Genomic DNA, 22,311 nt, shown 5'->3' on the forward strand with positions numbered 1-22,311 from the left:
TGATTCGTCATCCACTTTGAAGTGCACTCAGTCAGTCAATCCCATGGTTTGGGACTATCCCTTTGGACATGGCCGGTATTTTCAATTGACCATCAACTTAAACCTGACCTTGTAGTTACCAGCCCAGTCTCCCCACGGAGACTCACAGGAAGAAATATGGATCCAATCAGGTTTTCCTTTCTGTGACCTGGGATAACTGTGATTAGTCCATAGCTAAGGGGCAGGTAGCTATTTCCAAAGCCAGTTTCAAGGCACCTCAAGGCATTTCAGTCCTGAAAAGAGTTGTGCTTTGTTCTTAAAAGCTAAATCCCACAGTCCGGCCAGCCCATCTCTCTGTGTGGTGGCCCTTAATTAGGAGGAAGAGACAGATAAGGGGATCTGAGAGAGAAGGAGAGGCAGGGGAGTGGAAAAGGCCATTGATGGATTCTGGCAGAGTGTGGAACATGCAGCAAGCACTGGGGTGGCAGCCCCAGGATACAGGGTGACGGACAGCTTGCTGGCATACGCTGGAAAGCACGGTAGGGAGACGGCTGCTGTGGAAACATCCCATCTGCTTCCCACCTCTCCTCACCAAAGCCCCTATTGTTCCCAGCCTCGCTGTCCTGGTGGGAGGCTGAAGACCTCAGGAAGAGATTGGGAGAGGCCGGAGGGGAAAGTGCATATCAGGAGGTGTCCTGGAGGCTTCGGAAGTGATTCCTTGACCCCTCCTTATCTGCCCAAGGCCCTGAGGGTGTGGCCTGTCCCCCTGCCTCAGCTTCCCCTTGATCAGGGCAGAGAAGAGATGGGGCTCAGAAGTCTTGGGCTCTGCTATGGAGAGTTAGGATTTCCTCGAATGAACCTAGGGAATCGTGCGGATAACTCCTCTAATTGTCCTGAGTCCTAGACAAACACAAATTCCCAGCATCAGTGCCACTCCTCACCCAGTCCCAGGGAAGGAGGACACATGAGAGGTTATCTAAAGATGCAAGCTGAAGGAGTGTGTTCAACCACCTTGGTCTCACCTGGCACAGGATGCCCTACCTCGCTCTCCCTGCTCAGCTGACTAGAGAGCTGGGCAGCATCCTCCTGCCCGACATCCGGTTGCTCTCCCCGCCCCATTGGCAGTGTGTTGATTGGCAGTTAGGTTCTGAGCTGATGAGTTTAGAGTGTCCCCTCGCCAGGAGCTACCTGGTTGGCTGCCCCACCTCTGTGTTCCTTTGGGGTGGCTTTTGCTGGTTTAGCTTCCATCTTGCCCCTCTTTCTACTCTTCCCATGGTCCACACTCTGGAATCCTTTCCTCTAATCCTGACTACAGCCTCATAAGCAATAGCTGCAGAGATGGGATTTACTAGATGCGTCGAACAACTAATCTTATCCCCACTGGGCTCACCTGGCAGTTCCCAACTCTGCTATGGCTTTGTATGTGTGTCCCCAGCACCCAGCACTGCCTGGTGCATAGCAAATGTCCCACAGATGAGTGTTGAGTTAAAGTGAATTAAATGCAATCTCTCTTGCTCTCCTGAGGGGCAGGAGCAAGGCTTGATCCCTGAGACTGTCACCATCCTGGTCCTGTCTCTACTCTGTCCCCAGCTTTGCTCCCTGCCCAGGGTGCTAACTTCCTGAGCCAGGGACTGGGACTGAGCTCTCCTGGAAAGGTTGGTCTTGCTGAAAAGCTTCAGCCTGGAGAGTGAACAGAGCACTGCCAACAGCCCCACCCTCTCACCCCAATGTTCCTGCCTGGCCACAGCCTGGAGGGGCTGGGCCCTTGGGAGAAACCTCTGACTTCCTCGTCTACCAATCCAGAGAGGGGCTGCTCACCAGGAAGGCTATGGCTCTGCGTATTCCAACTGGAGACTGAGAAGCCAGGGGAGGAAATGGCAGGGCCCTCAGATTCTGTCAATCTAAACCTCAATTTTCCCTCCGGAGTGACTTGGCCAGCTGATACCTGAGGTTCTTTCAAGGTAGTTCTCTCTGTATCAGCAGTCCCTCTCCACTCGCTCTCATTCCCCCTCTCAGCATCAGCAACTCCCTTTTGATGTGGGTTAAATGGCAGTGAAAGTTGACCCCCCCAAAGTCCTACTTTCTTCTCTACAAAGGGCTATTGAGGCAAAGGGTGTGAGACACACAGCTCCAGATGTAACATGGCCCTGGATCTATGAGGCTCCAAGTGCAGCCCTCACTCTTCTCTCTGGGTGTACCTCAAATACCACCCCTGGTCTGCAGTCAAAAGCCAGCTGAGAACTCTGCTGAGGGAGAGTGGGAAGGTCCACAGCGAGGCCGTGGATGAGGCTGCCTCTGCTCTGCACAGCCGCTCCTCCCCTCATGTCTGCTACTGCCCAGGCTGGTGGGGGACGTCCTGTTGGAGAAGCTAGTCTGAAATTAACTTCTCTTTACGAGAGCACCTGCACCTTTCAACCTTTCAGTTCGCTTTGAAAGGAGTCTCCCATTGGTAGGTAACTAGTAGGAAACTGGTCCACCACAGCCCAGCCTAGTTGCTCTTCCAGCACTGGTTATATAAAAAATTCCATGAGGCAAGGGGTCAGGGGGAAACCAAGAGGCTTTTGGGGTAGCAACACCGATGAAAAAGAAGGTCAAAGAACTCCTGGGACCCAGCCTTATCTCCAGCTCCAACCTTCCTTCAACACCTTGGAAATGCAAGCTGTCCCTTTACTGTGTCCCCTTCCCCTAAACTGCAGGAACCTTCACAACCCACCCCACTGCCCAGCCTGCTAGGAGCTGCCAGAGATCAGAGTTGTGCTGTACTCGCCTCCTCCACCAGGCAGCGCTGGTCAGCACCGCCCACACCAGGACCTTCCTGACCACAGGAGTCTGAGCGCTGGGCAGGCTGAGGCGCTGAGCCCTTCCTTAACACCCCCACCCCCACCCTCTCTCTTTGGGGCCCTCACACCTGCCCCCACCCCAGGGCCCACACATCCCATCGGCCATGGCAGGTTTCTCAGATGAAAAGAGAGATGAGTCACTCTTGGTACGGGGTGGGGGTACGAAGTGGCACTGGGACGGCTGGCACTGGGATCCTGGTTTAAGAGAAGCACACCGAGAGAGGACAGGCGGGTCACACTGAACAGGGCAGAGTGGGGGACGCAGGACGCAGGGCAGGGCGGCAGGCCGGCTGCCAGCTGTTACTTGGTGCCGTCATCCGCGTTGCCCTCTCCGTCCGTCTTGCCCTCCTCCTCTGTCTTCAGGTCATCCGTGCTCAGTTTCTGCTCCTTTTTCCTCCTGACGCACTTGACCACCATCAGCACCAAGATGACCACAGCCAGGAAGCCCCCGACAGAGGCGCCCACTATCACTGCCACCGTGGAATCCCGCTCCGGGGGTTCTGGAAGGAAAGGAAACGGATTTCCTGAGCACACGTGGAGTGCCGATAAACCGGGGCGGGCTTGCAGACAGCACACCAATCACGGGAGAAGAGATGGCTCGACCTTCCTCATGGAGCAGCTGGTGGATTTGAGAGTGCAGTGCAGGTTCTTACCATTAGGCCACCAGAGCTCCCAAAGCTCTGCAGAAAAAGGAGGTGTCCTCCACTGTCCCCTCATATTCCCAGTAGTATGTGAGATAGCCTGGACTTGACACACCTCCACAGAAAGGACTCTGTTGTTGTTTACCATTGAGTTGGGACCGACCCATAAACTGACCCTCCGGTGGGTTTTCAGAGGCAGTTCGCATAGGCTGGTGGGAACCGTCTTGTTTGAGAAGCTAGTATGAAGCGGACTCCTTTTTATCATGCCGCATTCACCCTTCAGCCTCTCGGGTCAAGTCTTCCATTGGCAGGTAACTAACAGTTATACCAAAAATCCCATGAGGGAGGCGATTATCCATTCTCCTCTCTCAGAGCAGCTGGTGGACTCGAGCTGTGTGCCTTCAGGATTACAGAGTAGCTTCTTGCCACTAGGCCACTGCCAGAGAGCCCTCCTTGTTGTTGTTATGTGCCATCAACTCATAGCGACCTTTTGAACAACAGCCCTGAATCCTGCTCTATCTTGAGCCAACTTCATTGAGGCAAAAATAGACCCAGAAGTTTGACCTCTAACACCGATGACCCAGCAGAAACCCCAGAGCTCCAAAAAGCTCCTGACTCCAAAAGTCCGGGGTCACTGAGTGAGTCCCAACTCTAGTATGAGGTGCCATGCAGTCGACTGTGACCCACAGCAGCCCTGTGAGGGACAGAGCTGCACCTCGCCCCACCCTGCGCCCTCTTCATCATCTCTGATGTGGAAGGTGAAAGTTCTACCGCTCAACTACCAAGTCTTCAGCCGAGACATAGTACGTTGCCTTAGTAAGTTTCCCCTCAAATACTTCAGGCAGGATGTCAGAAGAGGCCAAGCCTCAGAAAAAGACATCATTCTGGGAAAGGTGGGGGGCCAGAGAAAGATAGGGAGACCCTCCACACGATGGGCTGACACAGTGACCGTGACAATGGGCCTGCACACATCAGAGATGGGGAGGGTGCTGCAAGGCGGCCAGGGTTCACTTCTGCTGTTCACAGGGTCACCTATGGCGTCCTAGTTGACTCAGGGGCACCTAGAATCAGCAACAACAAGCGCCCAATAGCTTAAGGCCGCTATTATTAGTAAGGTCACTATTGTTTTCAACGTGGGCCCTCACTAAGACCCTCACAGGAACTGACAAATGGGGGAGGCTGGGGGAAGATCACATGGATGATGCTCCCACCTCTCAGGGGGAACAGCCTCCCCACGAGCTCATCAGGCAGGAGAGGGGCTGGGGTGGGGGTGGGGAAGGCCCTCGCCCTGCCCACCTTCCAAGATAACCCGCAGGTTGATCTTGCCGTGGCCCCGGTGGCGGTCAGGAGGGTTCATGATGTAGCAGTTGTAGATGCCAGCATCCTCCAGCTGCACGTTTTTCAGAGTCACTGACACGTCGTACTTGCTGGGGTTCCCCGAGAACTCCACGCGGTCTCGAAACTGCTCTGGCTTCAGGTTAATGATCTTCATGCGGAACTGGAGGAACTGGGTGGAGGGGCGGTGGGGTCAGGGGAGAGGATGGACAGGATGTGCTGGGCCAGAGCTGCAGGACAGGGGGGCTGCTCCCTCCTCCTGCCCACCCTCAACGCCATCGCTCCAGCAGGAAGTGAGAAGTTGCTCCCTTCCAGCCTCCTCCACCCTAAATCTGGACCACCTCAGGGTGGTATCCACCTTCTCCCAAGCCCTCTGGAGCAGACATGCCATCCAGAACACTTGGAGGGCCTGGTCTGGTGCAGAGGCAGGTGGTGGGAAAGTGGGTGGGCTTCCGTGCCCCCCCCCCCAGGACTTACCATCTCCTCGGAGCAGTTACTGCACTCCTGGTAGGTCCAGTTCAAGGAGAACTGCTTGTGGTTCACGGTGTAGCAGGAGCTGAAGGTGCAGGGCAGGCGGGCGTCAGAGCCATTGAGGACGTCAAGGGTAGAAGGTACCATGACCTCCATGCTCCGCCCTGGAGGCACTGTAGACAAAGCCACAATAGGTGAGGACTCACTGACAGGGCCAGAGGGGATGTCTGCTGGGGAGACTGGAGGAGTGAGGCTGGGAAGAGCAATGGGCTGGGTTCCTGAGAGCTGACAGTAGCGAGGAGGTGGGAGTGCAGAGAGCTAGGAGTACCACATGTGGTCCTGGGGTAAAGTGGGAGATGGAGTGAGGCCAGGTATGACTGTTGCGTACTGTTGAGTTGGAACCAACTCAGCTGGCCCTCCGGAGGCATCATGTGGTAGCTGATTGATCCAAACCATATATCTTTGTGTTGGCAGTGCAGTTCCTTACCTCTAAGCTACCATGTAGCTCTGGTGGCCTAGTGGTAAGAATATGCGCTGCAATTCCAAAGGCACGTGGTTTGAATCCATCAGCTGCTGCACAGGAGAAAGATGGGCAATCTCCTCCCATGAGATTAACTGCCTCTGGAAACCCGCCGGTGGGTCAGCTATGGGTCAGTTCCAACACGACAATAAACAACACAACGCACAAAACAAGACCCCAAATCTCTCTTTAGGAGTGGAGAAAGATCTAAACACCTGTCCAGCCAAGGACAGCCACATGGCTCCCAGTCTTTTCCAGAACCATTGCTGGGTAGCCCATCTTGACCCCCAACTCTTGCTGCAACTTGGCTATCTCCGTCTCTTCCTGGCTCTGCCCCTTGCCGCCTGAAAACCCTGACCTCACTGCACTGGATCTCCATTTCTCTCTTCTTCCAATCATCTTTGCTGAACCCAGGCAGTGCTGGGAACAGAGACTCAGAAGACCTTACTCTGTACACTGCGGGCCAGAGTGAAAGCGGAGTGCCCTGCCAGCCTCCTGGTCCCCCCAACTCCATCCCTGGCTTCCCCCCCACCCCTGCCCTGGCAGGCCGGGACAGGAATGAGCAGTGAATGGGAAGAGATGACCCAGAAGTGGTACAGCCCAGGTGAGTGGGCACATGCAAGAGAGCCTTCTGGAGACATCAGGCTTTAGGCTATCCCAGCAGCAAGCTGAGATAGACTGACAGTGGCAGGGAGGGAACTGAGGACATCTGTGGAATCTTGTAGGGACACCCGTCTCTGACCAGGACTTGGGGGGCGGGGGCTGGGACTGAAAGGCATGCTGCATTTTTATTCTAAGTCGGCCCAGAGCCAAGGAGGCAAGAGCAACACCTGAGACACAGAATGTAAGAGGGCGCCACCACCAGAATCCTGCAAATCCCTCCTTAACTGTCGCGCCTTGCGTGTCTGCCTCACCTCACCCTAACTTTAAGGTTTCTGTTAACACTTTCAAGATTCAGTTCCAAAAGGCCCCTCTGAAGATTCATTTTCTTTACAGCAGCTAAATCATGATGTGTCACATCAACCATTCATTTACCTAATTTACCAACCATCTAGTATGTGGTAGGGAGCTCTGATGGCTTACAGTTGAGCATGACTCACTAGTGACCATGTGCACAACAGACTTGAACCCTGTCCTGTCCTGCGCCGTCCACACCATCTCTGATACACTTGAGCCCATTGTTGCAGTCACTAGGTCAACTATTTCATTGGGGTCTTATGGCTTACTGGTAAAGAATTGCACTGCCAACTCAAAGGTATGCAGTTCAAATCTTCCAGCTACTACATGGTTCAAATCCACCAGCTGCTTCATGGACGAAGGATGGACAATCTCTTCCTGTGTAATTTACTACCTCTGAAAACCCACTGGAGGGTCAGCTATGGGTTGGTTCTGACTCTGTAGTACTGGTACTCAACAACAACAATACGTACCAGACATTCGTCTAGGCCCTGGAGTTTGCTGCTATAGACAAGACAGGCAGAGGCAGAGGTTTTCATCCCAATGAGGTGGACAGACATCAGAGAGGAAACAGTGATATAATTGCAGGTAGTGAGATAAGGCAAGTGCTGTAAGAGAGGAAGCAAGGGGAAGGAGTGGTGGCAGATGTAGGGTGGTCAGGAAGGGAATGAGTCCATTGAGGTTTTGAGGGAACAGCAAGGACCAAGCCCCAGTGGCTGGACTAAGATGTAGGAGGCAGACAAAAGAAGAAGGAGCAGGTGTTCAGGGCATGTGGTGAGCCTGGGGGTCAGAGATCGAGCTGGGGCCAGCTCACAAAGGGCCGTGTGGCCCAGAACACAGGATTCTAATCTATTCTACTTGTGACAGGAAGTCAAAGCACAGCCAAGGGACAGGGGAGGGGGCATGACTAATGGATATTTCTGGCTGCCGAGTAGAGAGGAGGAAGGGAGGGGATGGAACGAGTGTTGGTGGGAGACCAGCTAAGAGGCTCCTGTGCTGTGTAAATGAGTGTTAGAGCTGTCGGTTTAGAAATTACACACACAGATCCTGTGGATTTGAGTTCGATCCCAAGCCTGCCGTCAGTTAGCTAGGAGAACCTGGGCCCACTCCTTAACCTCTTCCTGCCTCACTCAATCTTCTCTGTGAAACTGCCTCCCAGGACGGAGTGAATAAGGTTGTACAGGAAGTCCTGAACCAGGCAGGCTCAGCAGGAAGGCTGAGCGGGGTTGCTCCATAAACACTAGCTCTGGTGGCGTAGCCTATAGGGATCTGTGCTGCAAACCCAAAGATGGTGCCTCTGTGTTCAAATCCACCAGCTGCTCGGAGGGAGAAAGACACGTGATCTCTTCCCATGCGATCTGCCAGAGAGTCACCAATGTGTCAGTTTCAGCTCAAGAGCAACAACAGGAAGGGTTTCTCCTTACTTGAACTTGATACTGACAGCTCAAGTTCAAACTCATAAGTGTGAGAGTTCCTTCTACGAGGTTTGCATGACTGTGATCTTTACAGAGTCCTTCTCCAGGCCTTTTTCCATAGCCACACCGGGTAGTTCAAACCTCAGCTCTCAGGTCAACAGACAAGCACAAGTTTGCACCAACCAGTGCACTCAAGGTCACTTCTTCCAATTCCCTCAAATCTGATCTGGCCAAAGGTAGAGGAGGAAATTCTCTGCAGGGCCCCTAGTTTTCAAATTGTTTTGTTGTCAGATGATGCTAGACTACACCCTGTAGTTGAGCTATTATTGTTAGATACTGTGAAGTCCTCTAGGGCTCCAAGGGACCCTTTGAACAAGGAATTTTAATCTCATCCTACTCTGCTCCATCCTCACCATCTCCCACATGCTCTTCCCCTCGTTAGTCTCTGTGTCAATCCATTGTCTTGAGAATCTTTTTCTCTTTCCCTGACCTTCCACCTTTCCCAGCATGATGTCTTTTTCCAAGGACAGGACCACCCTGACAGTATACCCAAAGCATGTGAGATGAAGTTTCACCATTTGTTTGTTCTTTTGACAGTCTATGTGCCATAGACTTTGCAATTGCTTGCTATGCGTCAGAGAGCTGGACAATGACTAGAGATGATAGAAGGAGAATTGATGCCTTTGAGCTGTGGTGTTGGAGAAGAGTGTTGAATATATCATGGACTGCTAGGAGAACAAACAGGTTCATCCTAGAGAGGGTGAGACCAGGCTGCAAGGATTCTGAAGCTTCCTCTGATGTACTTTGGACATGTTGCAAGGAGGGACCAGTCCTTGGAGACGGATGTCATGCTTGGGAGGGTGGAGGCACAGCTCAGGAGAGGAAGACCCTAGATGAGGTGGATTGACTCAGTGACTGCGGTAATGGGGGTGGGTGTGTCAGAGACAATAAGATTGGCACAGGATAAAGCAGGGTTTAGGGCTGTTGTACATAGGGTCACTATGAGTCATGAGAGACTTGAGGGCACATAACAACAACAACAATGGGATAGTCAGTACTTTGCTCCAAGGTCACAATTAGAAGACATATAGGAAGTAGGAGAATAAAAGTCTGCCCAGAAGCTGCCTGATCAGCCCTCCCCTGGGGCAAGTGACCAGGAAGGTCTCAGAGGCTTTAAACAGCTGGCCCCAGACTTCACAGTGTGTGGGGAGGAGGAGGATTCCAAGGTGCACTGACGGTACATCTGAGGACCTGGGTAGGCGCACCTGGAAGAGCAGAGCACAGTGCCATACACCCCCCCTTTACCCCGCACGTTCATATCCTTCATGAAAGCGCCCAGCAGTGCCAGGCACAGAGGACACCACCCCCAATCTGCAGAGGCAGAGAAAGCTGCAGAGAGGCGCCTGGCAGGGGTTTATCCTGAACTCACCCCTATACCACGAACACCCTGCTTCTCCAGGTCGTCCTGCCACCTTTCCAGCACCTTAAAGCAGACTCAAGGGATCCCTGAGAGAAACTGCTCTCTGTGTCCTCACTGGCCCTGACCCCTGCCCCTGCTCAGACCTTGCATTTCTCAGGATGGGAACTCAAATCACACCAGGAAACTTGAAAGGCCCTTGCCTCCATCTAGAAGAAGCCGCATCGCTCCATGTATGGAAATAAAGAAGTTGGAAGTAAGGCACTGGGCCTCCCCTCCTCTAGTCCCGCAGTCACAGTCCGCAGCTGGCCTTTCCATGCAGGCTTCACCCGGTAGTGGTGCGGGCCCTGCAGGAGGCACCAGATGGGACGCGCGCGCCCTCTAGTGGGAAGAGAGGGCAGCCGCAAGTACCCACTGCACGAAGAGGAAGGTGGGGAGGCCCCAAATCAGAGACCGCCAGAGCTGTGGCAGGGCTTGGAATTGTAGATCTGGCACCACTGTTTTACCAAAGGAAATAAGGCACCAAGAAGGCCGCAAAGAATAAGGACAAGCTGGAGCCAGAACCCTGGAGTTTCCACAGAAGGCCACTTCAGCAGGAGGCCCCGCCCTCTTCATCCCAGAGCTCAGCTTCTGACCGCCTCAGTGGCCTTCCACAGCCAAGGTCCAGGCCTTCCCGAATCTTTACAGATGAGGTGTCTGCAGCTGTGCAAGGTTAGGTGACTTGGTGGCAATGACAGAGCTGTAAGTCGAACACAGAGTTTTTATCTACTCTGTTGCTTCAAGGAAACAGTTAAATCCACAGCCAAGGACCCAGAAAGGAGTTCTTAATGATGACAAGCTCTGACAGCATGGTTGCTAAACGCCAGGTTCTGTGCATGCACTCTACACTTAACTAACTCCTTCATGACCTACAACCAGGAAAGCGAGTCACCCCGGAGCTGACCCAGGTCAGCGAGAGCCAAGCTCCAGGGTGCTGTCTGTGGATGACATTTTAGAAAGAGCTCACCAAGCCTTTCTCAAACCTCCAAATGTTTAGTTACTAGCACCTCCAGTGTCCAGAAGATGAAACTGAGATACAAAGACAATAAAGGAATCATCCATTCACAGCCCATAAGTGGGAAGGTTCGAATTTGAGCCCAGGCTGCAGACAGGCCATAAAGAGGTAGCAGCTGAGGTGGGATGTGGCTGGCACACCAAGTGGTCCTAAGCTGCAGGCTGCCTGCTGTCCAAATCAGAGGTCCAGGCCCATAACTGCCAGCCCCCAGCTCCCAGGAGGGCTTGGCCTTATTTAAAGAATCTCCATTAAGGGGAAATTGTCACTTTGCTGGTTGTTCCACTTGGGACCAAAGCTGCAGCATGGGGGACCCTGATTCCCTGTCCTGAGGATGTGTTCCTTGCTTGGCCTTAGTTCCAAGCACCAGGAGTGCCAATTCCTGTGTCCCCGAGGCAAGGCTGGCCCCTGTGGCCTGAGCCGTCCACCAGCCCCTGTGACAGAGATCAGGAAAATGTGCTCATCTCCCACCCAACCCTGCTGCAAAGGCTAGAAGGCAACCCTCTTCACTCTTCTTCCTGACTCTACGGAACTTCCACGTTGTTGTTGTTCGGTGCCATCGAGCAGCCTGTGACTCATAAGGACCCTGTGAACGACAGATCTAAACCTGCCTCTAACCTGCACCATCCTTGCCATCTCTGATACCCTTGAGCCCATTGGTACAGTCGCTGTAGGCTCATTTGCTCCTTGGTTTAAAAAGGATTGTCTACGCAGAGACGCCCAGGGAGCTCTGTCGGTGTAGTTCGCCGGAAGTTGCATTGCTAACCCACAGGCCTTTCTGGTGCTTCGAGTCCACCCGCGGCTCCATGAGAGAAAACTGAGTGGTCTCTTTCCATGTAATTTACAGCCTCTGAGAACCCTCTGGTGGGTCAGCTATGAGTCAGTTCCAATTTGATGGCAGTGAGTTTGAGTTTTTTAATAAGCTGAGAAGCCTTCTCCTTGGCCACCTGGAGCATATTGTCAGGGCAGTGCCTGTCTCCAGGTTTGAACCTCACCTGCTCAGGGCATCTCCTCCCAGTCCAGCCTGCTCCCCATGTAGCCACGAAGGCAAGTCATCTCAAATCCGAGCTGAACTTGTCCCTCCTCGCCCTGAAGCCTTCACCCTGCTGCTTTTAGGCTCAGATCCAGCTTCTGGGAACTGCCTTCCATACTCTTTGTAATTGGGTCCCAAGCTACCATCCTGGTCTCACCTCCTGCCAGCTCGTACCCTCCAGTGCCCCCTGAGTCCCTGTAGTCCTGAAAACACCACCTTCTTCAGCCTCTCTACTCCTTTGCACATTTGTACCTTTGCACAGAGTGGGAAAGTCCTTTGCCATTCTCTACCTTGGCCTTACCAGTGGCCCTGCTCCTAAGATGCTTCCTAGGAGCCGCCTTCCCGTATCCTCTCTCTGCTCACCTCCCTCTCACATGACTTAGAGGCAGAGAGGTGCAGGGCTCAAGCCATGACTCCTGTGTCCTGGTCTGATCGGAGGCAGAACCCCAGGGCCTCAGTTTCCTCATCTGTAAACTGAGAATGATAAATACTAGGAAGAAATCCCATTGAAATGTTGGAGGCTTGATACTCCTCCAGAAGTACATCAATCCCACAGGATCATGAGAATTTAATACCTGGGTTCATGCGGGAAACTCAGAACCCGCCCAACACGGACTCAGCCTTTGACTGATGAAGGGCCATCACGGCAGTGCTGCGAACGTTGTTATTAGCACAGCACACAGGGTGTTGGACTATAATCATCAGTGTGTCTGTCTCCTCCCTGGGGAGACCTCAGGGAACTTTATCTCCTTCATCCTGGCATCTCTGGCACCTAGAGCAGCCTAGCACGCTTCCATGAAAGCCTGTTGAAGGCAGATAGAGTGCCTCCCTCTGGGCCTGGGCCTCTGGCCCCCCTCAGCACATGCGTGCAGTGGGCTCAGATCACACAATTGCAATGGAATCGGTCCTGGTAACTTCATGTGTGTCAGAGAGAGCTGCATACCACAGGGAGCTCAGTGGCTGACTTTTCAGAAGTAGAACACCAGGCCTTTTTTCTGACATGGTTCTGGGGAGACTTGAACCTCTAACATTTCAGCTAGCAGGTGAGTGCACCTACACCTTCCAGGGACTTCCTTCTGAATGAAGACCAAACTCCCTTTCTGAGCCCTCCTCAACTTTTATAGCCAAACCAGTGACCCCCAAGGCCCCCTTCAGAGTCTCAAGAAAAACTATGACAGATGCCCGATCACCAGGCCTGTTGACTGGCCACTGCCTTCTGTTGTTCACACAGCAGGTGCCCAGGCTGCCAGCTTCAGCATCTCTCAGGCCAAGCCCAGACCTGCTGCAGTCTCCCCCCTCACCACTTGTTGTGTCCCTCCATACTGGTGACCAATGGCTTCTACTACAACACCAAAACCTCTTTGCCTCCTCAGTCCTCACGGTACCAGGAACTTACCTATCAGCTTCAAGTCCCCCTGTTCTTGCACATTCCCTCAACCAGGCTTACGAACATTTTAGCTTCCTAGCACCAGCAACAACCACCCATACCCCGACCTCTCAGTCAGGATTTGAATCCATTAGCTCAAAGCTCCATCTTCCCTAAACAACACCCCAGCCCTGGCCACCTTTCTTCATCGGCCTGGCTTCCTCCCTCAGAAAGCTCCCCCTAACTCCTGGGAGACACCTGTCCTCCTCCTGCCTCTGCACCTTAAACTCAGGCCACTCACCCACACAGGAGATTCAATGATGACTACTAATAGAGCAGAACTATTTCTTGAACATCAGAAGCAGCAGAGTTCAAAGGGCAGAGGAATGTGCTGAAATCAAATAGCGGTTCAGCTTCCCTTCAGGAGAGAACAAGTCTCAGAGGGACTGAGTAACTTGCCCATGGCAGAGGGGGCTTTCATTCCAGGTCTGAGTCCAGGCTCATGTTCTTTGGACCTCCTGGCTTCCGTAGCATTCCTGCTGTGTTGTTACTGTGTTCAGTAACCAGTAAAGCTAATGGGCCTTCCGGTGCAGGCTCCCAGGGGTTCTTCAAGGGCTCTCCACTTAGCGCTCTAATTCCCAGCCTTATACACCTCAAAAAAGAGCATCTTTGGATGGGAGCACACCTTCCCAGCCCTTGAACTTGACCCTCCTCAGTTGCTGCACCAGCAAAGACTAAGTTTAGGAACAAGAACGAAACGACCTATAATATAGGCTTACAGATAACTTTCCAACCCACTTGCCCACCTGGAAATCCATGCATTGGTCAAGTTTGAAATTAACATTTGGGACCCTTCACAGGGGTCCTAAGATATGGCTGTTAAAGGTTCTCAAGCAACCCTGCTTAGCTTATTTGTGCCAATTTTCATTCTTTCCCTGAATTCCTTCACCTGACCCCTCCTCCTCTCCCTCTGGACCAAGCAGAGGTGCTTTCTCCAACAGTGTTTGCTCAGCAGATTTCCTCTCCTCCCAGGGACCCAGTTCTCCAACCAGCTGCCTCCTGTCTCCCACATACACACCAAGGATCCAGGGCCAGGGCACCAGCCCCACACTCAACTTTCTGCCCTCTGCTCCCTAACCTGTCAGTCACCAAACAGGAGGATCCTAAATGAAGCCCCTTATCGGAGTATTAGATTAAGCCCAGGACCCATATATGCGGCTGCTAAACAGCGGAAATCTATTGAAGAAATGGCAAGTCAGTCCATCCTGCGCCTGCACCCCCATCTCGGTCCGCTGCAGGGAAATGCAAAGAAAAATCACCTCCTTGGGCAGTGCTCACCCGTGAGCAACACTCAGATCCTCTGGCTCAACATTCCTGTGACCCAAGTAATAACAGCGTTAGTCAGCCCCCCACCATGTCTGCCCAGCACCCCCCTTCCCAAGGACACCGAAGGGGAACTACAGCCCTGTCCGCTTCTCACCCCTGACCCCCCTCCCTTCCAGCTGTGGCTGTGCTGCGAACCCTTGCGCGCATGCAGATGTGCGGTCTAACTTACCCAAAGAGAAAAAGAGACTGAGCCCCGTGAGGCTGAAGGCTGGGCGAGGTAGCCAGGCATCTCTGTGCATTTTCAGAGACTGGGATGCTTGGTGTTCAGATGGAGTAAGGGAGAGGGTGATCTGAGGGGCTGAGGGCTAGGAGGGAGGGCTGGTTCGATGCTAAAAAAAAATGCACGATGTACTTCAGAGACATAGACAACATTAAGGAGGCTTTATTTCCATCTCTCTAATATGGCCGGCTTGTATGTGGCTGCTAAAAAGAGAGAGTGTGTAAGGGAGAGAAAAAAGGGGGATGGCGTAAATTCTGTGGTTGGCGGATTTCAAAAAGGATGCGGGAGGGCAGAAGTCTTTCTGATAAGAAGGAAGTTGGTAGAATTCTTCACCCTTCTCAAAATGAGAACTAAAATAAGCCTGTCTTTCTTCTCCACTAAGATGATTGCTGGGTTTTGGAATTTATTGAAAGAAAGATTTCCTTCCAAAGTATTGCTAAGGAAAGGCTTTGTTTTTAAAACTCTGAAAAAGGAAGGGTATGAGGAAGACAATTTTATAGTTCTTTATTATTTGGAGGGGGTTCAGGGAAGTGAATTAAGGAGATTCTGGGGGAGTCAGAACTTCCTAGTTGATATAGCAAGTCCATGGGAAAGAGAAAGCATCAAAGCAGGCAGCTGAAAAACAAGAGAACTTACGGTCCCTTAAGGTACCAAGACCCTTTTGAGGATTAAAACAAATCAACAGCAAAAAGACATTTTTGAGACAGTTGATGAGGGAGAGAATGAATATGGTCTGGGTATGAGATAATATATTCATTAATAGTTCTGAATTTTGTTGGGTGTGATAAATAAGATTTGGATGATTTTTTTTATATTCTTTTTTTTAAACTTAGTTTATTTTTCATTTCAATGAACATCTACAGAGATTTTGGAATTCCATTCATTCATTGTTGCACCCTTCTCCCCGCACAAACCCCTCCGCCCGGATGATGTTTTTAAACATCTGTTAAGAGCTACACACTGGAATGTGTACAAGAGAAAATGATGGAATTGGAATTTGTTTTACAATATTCCAGGAAATAAGGGGTAGGGAGGGGCACAGTCTAAGAAACCCAGGGAGACAGGACTGACTGCCTAGCGCTGCTGATGTTGAGGCCAAAGACGGACTGCAGGGCCAGGACCTGTTTATGATACGGTTCTGGCCTGTCTGATGGATGTTCGAATTTTTGGTTCTGTTTTGTTTTTTCCCTTTTAAAAGATAATACCGGAATAATGTCACCAGCAGAGAAAGCTAGGATGGAGGCTGAGTGAAGGTGGGCAGAGCTGGGCAGCTGTGTGTCATCCATGGAGTGTCTCTGAATCAAAGCAACTGGACAGTGCCTAACAATACACAGCAAGTAGCAGACAGGTGCTGGGGCCGCAACCACTCACAGCGTTTTCAGAAATTATTTCTGATTTACAGAAATAATTCACCAGGCCTTTCTTCCTAGTCAGGGAGCTGGCCTAAGTGTTGGAGAATGCCACTGTTAACTCAAAGCAGCAACTGAGGAAGGAAGACCAGGAATAGAGACCAAGTGCACAGGCTCTGAAGATTCACAAGAAGGTGCTTGTCAAAGAGCAAAACAGGAAGGAGCCCAGCACTAGCAGACAGGCAATAGGAGGTGGCAGGCGAGGCCCAGCTCAAGGCCTGAATTCATGAATTCTGAGAGTGAGTGGATAGACTTTAGAAAGGGCCCAGGGAAGCTGCTCCAGGTCAGGGTGTAGGGGGCAGGCCCGAGTTTCACAGTGAGGTGCTGGGGGCGCGGGTGGACCCAGCACTCCTTGACACACCAGGGACGGGGCCCATGCCCGGGTCTTGCACAAGCTGGGTCTCAAAAGTGCAAATGGTGCTAGGGCGCAGCCAGGAAGCATTCAGTGAAGGAGAGTAGTGCTTTCCCTGCCCTTGGCCTCGTCCATCCCCACCACCTGCACGTCCTAAAGCTGCCACCATCTAGAGGCGGTCTAGCGCACAGGTGTGCCCGGAGGGACAGAGGGACAGCGGCCACCAGCCAAGTCCGGGTCTGCAGCACTTTCGCCCCCGTGCTGCCGCAGGCACATGTCAGCCCAGGTGCCAGAGATTTTTGGTTTGGCATTGCCGGCCTCCTCCTTTTTCTGAATGCCGCTGAGGTTTGCTTGTAAGAGGCCCAGAAACGGAAGAATTCATCTCACAATGGGTCCAGAAGTTTCTGTTCAGAGCACGGGTAGGGGGATACTTAAAACAAAGTAGAGACTCTAAAATCCCCTGCTTTCTGCCCAGTTTGGTCAAGAGAAACCAAATATACATACTTGGAGCAGATCAGACTTTGTCCAAGGGTCAGAAAGGTCAGAGACAAAGCAACCCCCTTCACCACAGGGTTAGTGAGCCTAAAGCTGCCCATTTGCTTCAGAGATGAAGCCCTCCCAAGAACCAGAGAAGATCTGGGACAACGAGGCTCAAGGAGGTATTTTACGGAAAGGAGACGCCAGGATGAGCTATTCTGGGAATGAAGTCCTGAGGTTTTGGCATTTCTTCCAGGTGCCATTTATCACTGAAGACTTTATTAGACAACATTTCATTACCAACCCTTCTGGGAGATGCAGCAATTCAAATAATCCAAGAGACGATATTTTCCTTTGCCTTTAGAACGAATATCCAGCTGAGGCGACCACCCTGTATTTACAATACAAGAAAGATTTACTTCTGTTGATGGGGTTTTTCTTGAGTATTCAAAGGCGTTCAACTCATCGTTGCAAATCAAAGGTAACACTGCAAAGAATGAGAATTCCAAGAACACTTAACTGTGCTCACACAGACCCTGTACCTAAACCAAGAGGCCTTGTTGGTGGTTCATATTAGAACAGAATAAGGGGATACTGTATGGATGGTTTAAAATCAGAAAGGTGTGCATCAGGGTCGTATCTTTTCACTATATCTATTCAATCTGTATGCTGAACAAACAATCCAGTAAGATAGACTCTATGAAGTAGAACTGCCTGAGATATACAAGTGGCACAGCCTGGCTTCCTAAAAACAAAGCAAATGAGAAGCACTTTTGATGAAGACCAAAACCTGCAGCCTTCAGCATGGATTGTACTTCAACATAAAGAAAATAAATGTCTTCACATTTGGACCAATAAGCAATATCATGATAAATGGAGAAAAGATTGAATTTGTCAAGGATTTCATTTTATATGGATTCACAGTCAATACCTATGGGAACAGCAGGAAAGAAGTCAAATGATGTATTGCACCAAACAGATCTGCTCCAAAAGACCTTTTAAAAGTATTAAAAAAAATTTTTTTAAATTAACCAACAGCAACAAACACGCCCACAAAAATGTCCACTTTGAGGACTTGAGTGTGCACTCAAGCCAGGAGTGTTCAATCACCTCGTGTATATCATAAAGATGGGCTGTGAATAAGAAAGAAGAATAAATGCATTTGAATTACGGTTAGTGAAAAATGTGAACTAACTCAGGTGAAAAACACATTCACCATGAAGACATATAGTCAGAATGGTCCTTAGATGCAAGGATGGCAAGACTTTGTCTCATGTGCTTTGAATGTATTCTTTATTAAGAGGGAATAAAGACATCATGCTTGGTAAAGCAGAGGCCAGTGGAGAACAAGGAGCCCTTCAATGAGATGGACTAGCGCAGCGGCTGCAGCAATGGGCACAAGTGTAACAATTGTGGGGATGGCACAAGGTTGTCATGAGTTCAACCACTCAACAGAACCTAAAAACACCACAGTCCAGACAAAGGAGATTTGGTAGTTAACTGCTCATTTGCTAACCAAAAGGTTGATGGTTCAAACGTACCAGTCGCTCCCTGAGAGGAAGATGTGGTCGCTTCACTCTATCATTTCATAGCGACCCTATGCACACAGGGCCTGAAGCCTTTCTATAACTATCATCATTTATCAAAGTTCATGGAGTTTCCAGAAACATGTGGTTTAGGAAGTGGATACCACTCCTGCCTTGGAAATCCGACTGATGGTTAGTTCTCGTCTGTCCTATAAGATCACTATGAGTCAGAAGTGAGGCAACAGCAACAAGGTTGGGATTTTTTCTGTTGTTGTCATCTGAAATCCCAGGGTGGTGCACATAGTTAACATACTCACTGCTGCCTGGAAGGTGGAAATTAAATTCCACTCAGCGATGCTGAAGAAGAAATGCCTGATGATCAATTTCTGAACAATCAGCAACTGAAAATGTTCTCAATTACAGTTCTGCTACATAGAGAGTCACGATGAGTCAGTGTTGCTGCAATGGCAACTGGTAGCAGTAGTAGCAGTAGTTGTAGTTGATACATGCTAGACACTGGGAGCTCTGGTGGCCTAGTGGTAAAAAGCTGCACTGCAATCCCAAAGGTATGTGGTTCAAATCTACCAACTGTTGCTCTGAGAGAGAAAGATGGGCAATGACCTTCCATGTGATTTATTATCTCTGAAAACCCACTGGAAGGTCAGCTATGTATGAGTCAGTTCTAATTAGATAGCATACAGTAACAACATAAGACATGGGGCTAGAAATGCATAAGACACAGCTCAACCTCAGAGAATTCACATTCTAGAGAGGGAGAAAAATGTATAATACACTGAGTACAAGTCTATGCCTATAGGGGGCTTGTGAACAAAGCAACACCTGGTGTTGCAAAATATTTTCATTGCCTATATTGGGAGGGTGGAGGGACAGCACAGGAGAGGAAGGCCCTCTATGAGGTGGATTGATTCAGTGACTGGGATAATTGGGATGGGAGTGTCAGATACAGTGCGAATGGCACAGGACAGAGCGGAGTTTAGGGCTGTTGTACATAGGGTCGCTATGAGTCGCAGGCGACTCAATGGCACATAAGAACAACAACAACATTGGCAAAATATATAGATTTTGCCTTTACCAACTAAAATGAAGCTTTTTAAGGACAGAGGCTGTGGTTTCTTCTTTTAGGTGTGTATTAGGTCTCTATAAGCAGAAGAAAAAGTATAAATGTCCACTTCCCATCTACAGAAAGGCCAGAAATACCCATCCATCTGACTCTGTGTATGGCCAAATTGGGGCTGGGAGCCAGGTCTTCACCCTCTTTGCACACTTCTCTAGTCCACTCCCAAAGAATCCCTTTCACACCTCCTAAAGATGGTTACACACCTGCTCTGCATCTCATACAAGGATGCTGAATGAGTCATTGGATGACTTCTTTCTGCAAAGGTCAGAGGTCTAAGGAAGGACATCCAACGGGAAAGAATTGTTTTACACCCATGGAATAATTAGAGGATAGCAGACTATGAGATCTGATCAAGTGTAGAGATCACAGGGAAGATGTGATGAATACAGGCTGTTCTAGACAGGACTCAAGGGAGTCTTGAAGGAATGTTGATTCCGTCAGGTAAGAAGGAAAAGGAACACCAGGTACAAAGGTACTGAGGTAAAAACCACATAGGTATTTGGAGCTGAGAGTTCCTGTCATGAAGACAAGGGGTGACCCAAACCAGAAGGCTATAAACGCAGAGAGCAGACAGGTACCTTAGAAGGTTCTAGAACAGACAAGTCACCATTGCTCTCACAATTCATGAGGTTTAAAAGACCTTAGTTAGTTATTCTGAGAGGACTCCAAGTTCCCTTGTTTTCTGATGACAAAGGGATGTTTTGTGAGTAAAGGATGTTTACAGAAGTGGTAATGGATTACACAACCATTTTTGCAGCAAGAAGACCAGACCACATCTGTAACCCAGCTGGCCAGCTCACAAGGCTGAGAAACTGCTAATTCACAGTAAAAGAAAAACATTTAAAATGAAGTAAAACTGACCATCTAAGATGCTTTGACTCTCAAAAACTGAGCAAGTTCAGGGCAACACGACCCCCTCTAACTGCTCAAAGGATAGCGATGCCACACAAGAGGAAAATCATCAGTTTTCATGAAGGAAAATTGTCAATGTAGATGTGTGAGCATGCTCAGAACCAGAAATGAGAAGGGCATAAGAGAAAGGGTAGAGTGGCGTGACAAACCATGTTACTTTTTAATTTGACTGGGCCAGTGTTCTACAAGTGTTCTCCATAGAAGGGGGTTTTCCTTGGCGGTGTGGTCTGCATCCAGGATATATGGACATATGCTCTCAGTCCTGCATCTCACTTGTCATCCTCTGACCTTTGATTCTTAAGATGTTTTGCTTGGTCTGCAGATTTTCGGCAGCTCTTAACTCCACGTGAGTCAGGAAGGACTGTCAACCAAATGTGCCTGACCCATGGATTTGGGATTTGTTGGCCTCCATAATTACATGAATATTTCCTTAACATAAATCTCTCTCTCTCTTTCTCCACATGGATGGAAATAGGGATGGCCTATGTTCTCTGGAGGGAGCTCTGACAGTTTAGCTGTAAGGAATTATACTGCCAACTCAAAGGCATGTGGTTCAAATCCACCAGTTGCTTCATGGGAGAAGGATAGACAGTCTCCTCCCATCGTCATTAATTGCCTATAAAAACCCACTGGAGGGTCAGCTATGGATAGATTCCAATTCAACAGGGGGCAACCCCAGTAAAATATCTAGTGGTAACAAGATACAAAAGACTTAAAGGCAAGGAGAAAGCTACAACCTTTTACAGGAGCTATATCTTCAGTTGGTTTTTAGTGGACCAGCTGGACTGTTTGCTATCTCAATAGCCAAACTTTGAAGCCATTTAATTCTCCATTAATCCTAGAGAGTGTAGCCTCCTCCACCCCTGGGGCTGCCTCCTAATTGCAGATACCTTCATGCTTCTGGAAACACTCAACTATGGAAGCACTTGGTGTTCTGGAAACTTGTTATTGTTAGGTGCCACTGAGTCAAGTATGATTCATAGTGACTCTATGAACAACAGACCTGAAGCCTGTCCTTATCCTGGGCCATCTTCGTCACCTCTGACATACTTGAGCCCATTGCCACAGTCACTGTGTCAATCCATCTTATCAAGGGTCTTCCTCTCTTTCACTGATCCTCCATCTTCAAAGGAATAACCTCTCTTAACAAGATGCCTAAAGTATGTGAGATGAAGCTTTGTCATCTTTGCCTCCAAGGAGCACTCTGGCTGCACCTTCTCCAAGACATAGCTGTCTGTGCTTTTGATGGTCCATGGGATACTGGGTACTCCTCTGCAACACCACAGCTCAAAGGCATCAATTCTTTTTTCATCCTTATTCACTTTCCAGCTCTCAGACATATAGTAAGTGATTGAAAAGACTATGGCCTGAATCAGACACACCTGAGTCTTAAAACGGATATCTTTGCTCCTCAGTAATTTGGAGAAGTCCCTGATAGTTTAGGAAACTGCAAGTTCAAGAAACAAGACTCTTTGCTAATGGATGGACTGTAAGAAGATTGACTTGCTTGGTTTCTCAGCAGTTTTCTCACCCTTCAAAATACTACCCATTTTAATTTCTGCTAACACTTTGGATGGGAAGAGGGACTTAGGTACTTTGGATTAACAAGCTTCCTGCTCATAGACATACATCAAAATTAACATAAGATAGAAACAGACTCACTAAAGGACATTGTCACTGACATTGCTAATGACTTCGTTTGACCTACTAGTGTTGAATGTCCTATTTAGATAGAAGAGCCAGTCACTGAGTTCCAAAAGGTTGGATGATAAATCCCAATGAGAAAGACACACTCAAAAAGGATAGATCAAGAACTCAACCTTGAGTTATTGTTAGATGCTGTTGAGCCGTCCATGATTCAGAGAG

At 49.8% G+C, this 22,311-nt stretch overlaps 2 protein-coding genes across 2 annotated transcripts in view; both read right to left on the reverse strand.

The window, feature by feature from the left end:
* Window positions 1–2,896: 2,896 nt before the first annotated feature.
* On the reverse strand, window positions 2,897–14,829 carry SCN2B (sodium channel, voltage-gated, type II, beta subunit). Its single transcript, XM_006890821.1, has 4 exons — window positions 14,581–14,829; window positions 5,273–5,439; window positions 4,757–4,967; window positions 2,897–3,319 (listed from the first exon to the last, which is right to left on the reverse strand). The coding sequence occupies exons 1-4, from the start codon at window positions 14,648–14,650 to the stop codon at window positions 3,120–3,122; spliced, it is 648 nt and encodes a 215-aa protein (XP_006890883.1). The 5' UTR covers window positions 14,651–14,829; the 3' UTR covers window positions 2,897–3,119.
* Window positions 14,830–16,572: 1,743 nt separating this feature from the next.
* Window positions 16,573–22,311, reverse strand: part of AMICA1 (adhesion molecule, interacts with CXADR antigen 1) — a 43,308-nt gene continuing 37,569 nt past the window's right edge. The window contains exon 10 of the mRNA XM_006890884.1: window positions 16,573–16,732. Coding sequence (XP_006890946.1) covers window positions 16,573–16,732 — 160 coding nt within the window. The remainder of the gene's footprint in view (window positions 16,733–22,311) is intronic.

The sequence above is a fragment of the Elephantulus edwardii genome, unplaced genomic scaffold, assembly GCF_000299155.1.
Source record: "Elephantulus edwardii isolate Elephantulus edwardi_28Jun2011 unplaced genomic scaffold, EleEdw1.0 scaffold00093, whole genome shotgun sequence".
NCBI classification, from domain to species: Eukaryota; Metazoa; Chordata; class Mammalia; order Macroscelidea; family Macroscelididae; genus Elephantulus; species Elephantulus edwardii.